General features: G+C 37.5%; 1 protein-coding gene across 2 annotated transcripts in view; it reads right to left on the minus strand.

Moving 5' to 3' along the window:
- The window catches only part of PHKA1 (phosphorylase kinase, alpha 1 (muscle)), a 98,598-nt gene that overhangs the window by 30,260 nt on the left and 61,930 nt on the right, over positions 1–6,408 (minus strand). For both annotated transcript variants that reach the window (XM_004685582.2, XM_012727232.1), the window contains exons 18-19: positions 4,170–4,336; positions 340–431 (exon numbers count right to left, since the gene is read on the minus strand). In XM_004685582.2, coding sequence (XP_004685639.1) covers positions 340–431; positions 4,170–4,336 — 259 coding nt within the window. The remainder of the gene's footprint in view (positions 1–339; positions 432–4,169; positions 4,337–6,408) is intronic.

Genomic DNA, 6,408 nt, shown 5'->3' on the forward strand with positions numbered 1-6,408 from the left:
AAAGACAAAAAAAAATAACCTTATAAGTGCTCAACTTAATGAGTGTTGATCTTTTCACCACTAGGCCTTTTTCATAAGAATTCCCTATATTGACTAAAGCAAAGCAAAAAACAATGAAACCTTCAAAACATGTGTACAGAAATCTAGCTTTCCTAAAGCTTAGATAAACACATGTTCACTTCAAAAGTGAACTAAAAAGGACATGTATCTTCACCAGGGTGGCAGTTTTCCATTACCAACAGAAGCCATAATGGCTAATTTTATTATTTTCCATATGAATAGAAGTTCTTCATGTACAAGTAGTAGAAGCTAATAGATGTACCTCATGAACAAGTTTACCTGGTCCTCTCGTCGGGGATGAGGTGAGTCAAGCAAGTTGAATGAGGGCCTGGATGCCTGAAATATCTTTGTAGGTAGATACATGTGAACATCTGCAAGAGATTGATATTTACAGGAAAAGACAGATAATTAAGAGGTGAGTAAAAATATATAATGAACCTCAACAATGAAGCTACATATGGGTGTGCTTTTTATAGAACAAGAATAAGAAAAGAAATATGAATATCAGCTAATTTAAAAATGCCTAAATAATCAATAAGCGAACATTGAATGGAATGTCTAGAACTATAGCATCAGCAAAAGACATACAAGATAATAAATTCTGCTAAAGTAATCAATACCATAGTGGTGCCAATACTGATATTTTGCTAGAACACCACATATAATGGAAAGAACTCAGCTATGTTTTATTCTTTATGGATGTTCCTATGAAAATATCTGGTTTCTGGCAGTTGAATTTCTATCTAGGGGATCAAAAATGTAGTTGGCTTATCAAGTTTAAGGTACCCTTATGGTTTGCATTTACAATCCATTGTTGAAATGCTATAACACTAAGGAGAGACTATTATTTTCACCATTTAAAAAATTTAGAAAAAGAGGGCCCTCCCTGGTGGTGCACCAGTTAAAGCACAGAACTAAGAAGCTAAAGCCACTTTCGCATGAGTTTGATCCTGCCCCGAGGTGATCCACATGACATGGCAGACCTCTTTTGTCTCACCCGCTGCTCCCCTCAGCAGTGTACTTCTCAGTCTGCCTGTTTTGCTCCCCACTCTGTCTCTGGTGAGTCCTCTCACTTCCTCTGCACCTCTGGCCTGCACCCCAGTTCTGTATGCATAAATAATTATTTAAAAAACCAACATTGCAGGTTGGTTGCAGGGCAGCTTGGAACTAGTCTAGCTATTCCCATCTGTGAGGTAAGGCCTAGTTTCACATGGGGACAGTGTACACCAAAAGAGTTAAAAACAATGGGCAACTCTAATCACAGTAGTGAGCTGCAAGGTTAGTGAGGAGGAGAGGGGAAGCGAAAAAAAGGAATATTTTAGTTATTTCACAATCTGCTCCAGCAAACAATGGTTGGCTTCAATGTCCACAACACAGTAGGCTGTTTTAGCTCTTGTGGGGTTAGAGAGGAAAGGTTGTGATCATTACACAATATCATAGCTCTACAATTGAGAAGAAAATGGCCATTAACCAAGATCCACCTATTCTTCATCTTTCTTAAGATAATATTAGGGTCTCTAAAACGGTTTGGAATTATAGGACAGGTGGAGTAAGCATTTCACAATTGGCGCATGTGCATGTGATGCTAGTGGTGGAGGAGAGGGAAAGGGTTCTTCAGATTTCACTTGTATGAAGAGATTTTTGTGGGAAAGGGCAAAAAATCTTCCACTAAACATTGAACTTGGTTAAAAACAGATTCTACACATAGCAGTTACAATGACTAATGAGAAAACAACTGTCATGTTGCATTGGTGTTGAAAATACTGACCACACAATGGTCTCTTTAGTCACCTGATTCCTCTATTCACCAAATATTCACTGGGCACTGTATAGCAGGATGGTGCTGGTGTTTCAGTGGTAAGGAAGACAGATATGGTCCCTATCATTTTGGGCTCCCTCTCCTTCTCTAACACTATCTTTATATTATCCACAATGGATAATATGAACAAAAATTATATATATATCCTGTGGATGCTTAACATTCCAGATTTTCAATGAACATTTGCAAGTTTGTAGGTGGAAAACCATAGTGATTGGCTTATACTAAAGTAGAATATGTGAGTCATGCTGCACCATTTGGTTTTTAATCCTCTTTGATGATCTTTGCATCTTTCTGTGTTCTCACATGACTAATGAGAACTAGCAAAGTTGCCAGAATGGAACTCACATTCACTGATCTCCTAATGACAAATATTATAACCTTGAATATATTCTAGACACTTGAGTGGAGAGTAATGAAGAATACGGAGAGAAATGGAAGGACTGGCATGGAAGAACTGGCAAGACTACTGATGAATAAACCCATGTCGGAAAATGACTCAGAATAAATAATCAAATTCAGTAACAGAGATCATTAAAAAGTTGTATTTTAAAAGTTATCCAAGAGACAGATGAAAATCACAACTACCTATGCACTAGCATATAACTAAGTACATAATCATTCCTGTGTGATTTTCAAAATATTTCAGCTTTTATCAAATAAGTTTGGTTAGTATAGATAACAGTAAATAAGCATATTTAACATTCATTTCCAACAAAGAAATTCACACTATATCTTATAAAAATACAGAGACAGGGCCCTCTCTGGTGGCACAGTGGGTTAAGGTGTAGCACTGCAAGTGAACCGCAGACGCTTCAGTGCAAGTTTGACCCTTGGCCCCGGAGGTGACCCACATGGCACAGCAGACCTCTCCTGTCTCGCCCGCTGCTCCCCTCAGCAGTGTACTTTGTCAGTCTGCCTGTTCTGCTCCCCATTCTGTCTCTGGTGAATCCTCTCACTGCCCCTGTGCCTCTGGCCTGTACCCCAGCTCTGTATGCATAAATAAATATTTAAAAAAAATAAATATCGCTTCTCGGCCTTTTGGCTAAGATCAAGTGTAAAAATATACAGTAAGAATCAAATGGCTGTATGGTAAGTAAATTCTAAGCTTAAACAAGAAAATAGTCCTTCTGACTGCTAATGTGTTTATTGTAAATGAGATTATGTACAATATCACCCAGGAAAAATAATTTCTTATCCTTTGTCTCTTTTACTTGAACAGAATGAAGTATCCTTAAGCAAACATTCTTTGTTTATGTTATATGCACATATATATGGAACTCATATTCGCTTAGAAACAGGCTTGGCCTACATAAAGTACATAATAAATACCTGTTGGACACTGAACAAATTAGGAACATCACTGAACGCTGTTTCTAATGCTGTTCATTTGGGGCTCTCCCTTCAACTGCAGTACCCTCAGGGTTTCCAGAAAAGGAAAGAAATCATTTTTTGGATACAAGCATAAAAATTGACAAGGAAATTTGGATAATTTATTTTTTTCCAACACACCATATTTAAAGAAACTGACTCATAAAATGCAGGCTCACAGTCATATGCTAACAACTAAAGTAGGTAAACCATGTTTTAGTCAGCTAGAAGATTTTTCTAGAGATAATTTTTCTAGAGCTAATTCTCTCCAATTTCCCCCTTATCTGTCTGGGATTCACACAATACAATTCTTGCCCTGCTCAGGTCAGCATCTCGAAACTTTGGGGTGTTTCTCAGCTATTTTTAATACATGACCCCCATAACACTTTCTCATTATATCATCTTTGTATTCCTAGCAATCAATTAGATTTTGTTGTGCTTTATTCATCAAATTTACAATATGAAAGCAATAGGCATAATATATAGGCTTTTTCAAATTATACAGACCTTCCAAGAGATACTGTTATGTCTTTGTAATAATATATAAAAATCACTGTAATTTAAATTCATATCCTTATGTTTAAATGTAAAAGAGCAGTTTTATGTATAGTTTCCCTACTACATACTTGACTAAAAATAACTCCCACTCAATCCTGCTTCCTCCCATGTCAAAATCACTAATCATTTTATATGCCCAGGAGAGAAACTTTTCCTAAGTTTAGTAAGTTTAGTCCACAGTCATTATAGGACTGTTAGACCAGAAACCAAAGATAAGTAGAGGATTTCAAGTAAAGCCAAAAGTAGAAATCTAGGTGTACTGAACTAGAGTGCGATTGCCAGCAAGGTGAACTATTAAGGAGGCTACTCAATAATACTCTGTATTCTCCAGCAAAGCCAGTGTCTCCACAAAGCCTCTTACCATTTCTGGTTGAGTCGTAGCCATTCATCCATTCACCAGATTCTAGTTCATTATAGCTGTCATCATAATCTTCATTGTACAGCTTACCCTCAGGCCCAGGGTCCATAAAACTCAAATGTGTGCAGCAAGATGTTGTCAAAAATTCTGACAATTTACCGGTTTGAATTCTGACATTTAGAAAGTAAACAGAAAACATAAATCAAAGGAAATATTTCTTAAAACAACATAATTCTATAACAAAATAATACGTAGGATGTTCTGTTGGGGCACTACTAATTTTTAGACAATATAAATTTTGAAAAAGTTAAGTTTTACAGCACTTCTATTCATAGTGGTACAATTATGGGTTCATAAGTCATCAGCAAATTCATTTGCCCTCTTCCACTTCCACATACTATGATGCTGTTATTGATGTCAAACATGTGGTGAACAAAAATTTTCATTGGCCATACAAGCTAAGACCGAATGAAGATAAATTAGCACATCATTAAAAAATATTCACAGATCAGGACCTCCCTGGTGGCACAGCGGGTTAAAGCACAGCACTAAGAAGCTAAAGCCACTTCAGCATGAGTTCAATCCCTGCCCTGAAGGTGACCACATGGAGTGGCAGACCTCTCCTGGCCCAACCGCTGCTCCCCTCAGCAGTGTACTTCATCAGTCTACCTGTTCTGCTCCCCACTCTATCTCTGGTGAATCCTCTCACTGCCCCTGCACCTCTGGCCTGTACCCCAGTTCTGTATGCATAAATAAATACATCTTAGGGAAAAATTAATTAAAAAAATATTCACAGATCATTTTGAAAATAATCGGTGGTACTTGAAATTTTAAAAAATTATACATTCTGCAGGGGAGGGGGAGAGAAAGGGATCAAAATTAGGGTGGGAAAAGCACAAGGGACTATGGTGATGGTGCAGGGTGAATTGGTGGTGAAATTCTATGAGGAAAAGAAAGCAAACATAAGAATTAATTAATTAATTAATTAAAATTTGAAAAATATAGAAAATTGTAGATTGCAAGCCAAACTCATTACCTACAAAAACCAACTGCAAAGCCCAAAGGAAATGTAAATAGTGCTAATATTCTAAAGAAGCCAGTTTGAAGGGAACCCAAATCTTAGATTTTAACTTGAATACCGAAATAAATGACAGGAATGGAGCATGACATAATTAGCAAAATAATAATCCATGATATGCTGACACTAAAATTACAAAAGAGGATAAAGGAAAGCTCTTAGCTTCTTTTTAAAAATAGGTTTTTACAGAGTGCTAGAAAAAGAGTCATCATTTAAAAACAGCATTAGTAATACCTTCAAAGGAGGCTAAGATAATTTAAAGAAAACCCGTAATGAGATACTACTTTACACCAGTGAGAATGGCACATACTAAAAATATACAGGAAACAAAATGTTGGTGAGGATGTGGAGAAATTGGAACTCTCCTACACAGCTGGTGGGAATCCAAACTGGTTCAACCACTAAGAAAAGCTATATGGAAGTTCCTCAAACTACTAAAAATGAAGCGTCCATATGATCCAGCAATTCCACTCCTAGGAATCTACCCAAAGGACACAAACATTAAATAAAAAAGACTCCTACACCCCTATGTTTATTGCGGCAGAGTTTACAAAAGATGAGTTATGAAAACAACTCAAATGACCAAAAAGAGATGACTGGATTAAGAAGATGTGGTACATTTACACCATGGAATATTACTCAGCAACCCAAAAAAAGATAAACTCATGCCCTTTGCAGCAAAATGGACGGAGCTGGAAGGATTATTATGCTCAGTGAAATAAGCCAGGAAGTAAAAGAAAAATATAAAATGGTCTCACTTATAGGAGGAATGTAGAGGAACCAAATAAGGGATCAGGGGGAAATAAAGAAGTAACTATAATAAAGTAAGAATACCATCAGGCAACTATGGATCAGAGACCTTCTGTAGGGGAGGAAGGTGAGGGGTGGGGGTGGGAGTGGGAAAAGCACAAGGTACTATGGTGATGGTTCACAGGTGAATTGGTGGGAATTTCATGGGAACATCATACATTGTACAAAAATGAAGGATGATATAATAAATTTATTTTTTAAAAATTTAAAAGCTTTGGGCCCTCCCTGGTGGCACAGCGGGTTAAAGCACAGCACTGAGAATTTAAGGCCGCTTCCGCATGAGTTCGATCCCCGCCTGCCCCGGAGGTGACCACATGGCGTGGCAGACCTCTCCTGACCCGCCCGCTGCTCCCA

This window comes from Condylura cristata, unplaced genomic scaffold (genome assembly GCF_000260355.1).
Source record: "Condylura cristata isolate star-nosed mole 26May11 unplaced genomic scaffold, ConCri1.0 scaffold00019, whole genome shotgun sequence".
Lineage (NCBI taxonomy): Eukaryota > Metazoa > Chordata > Mammalia > Eulipotyphla > Talpidae > Condylura > Condylura cristata.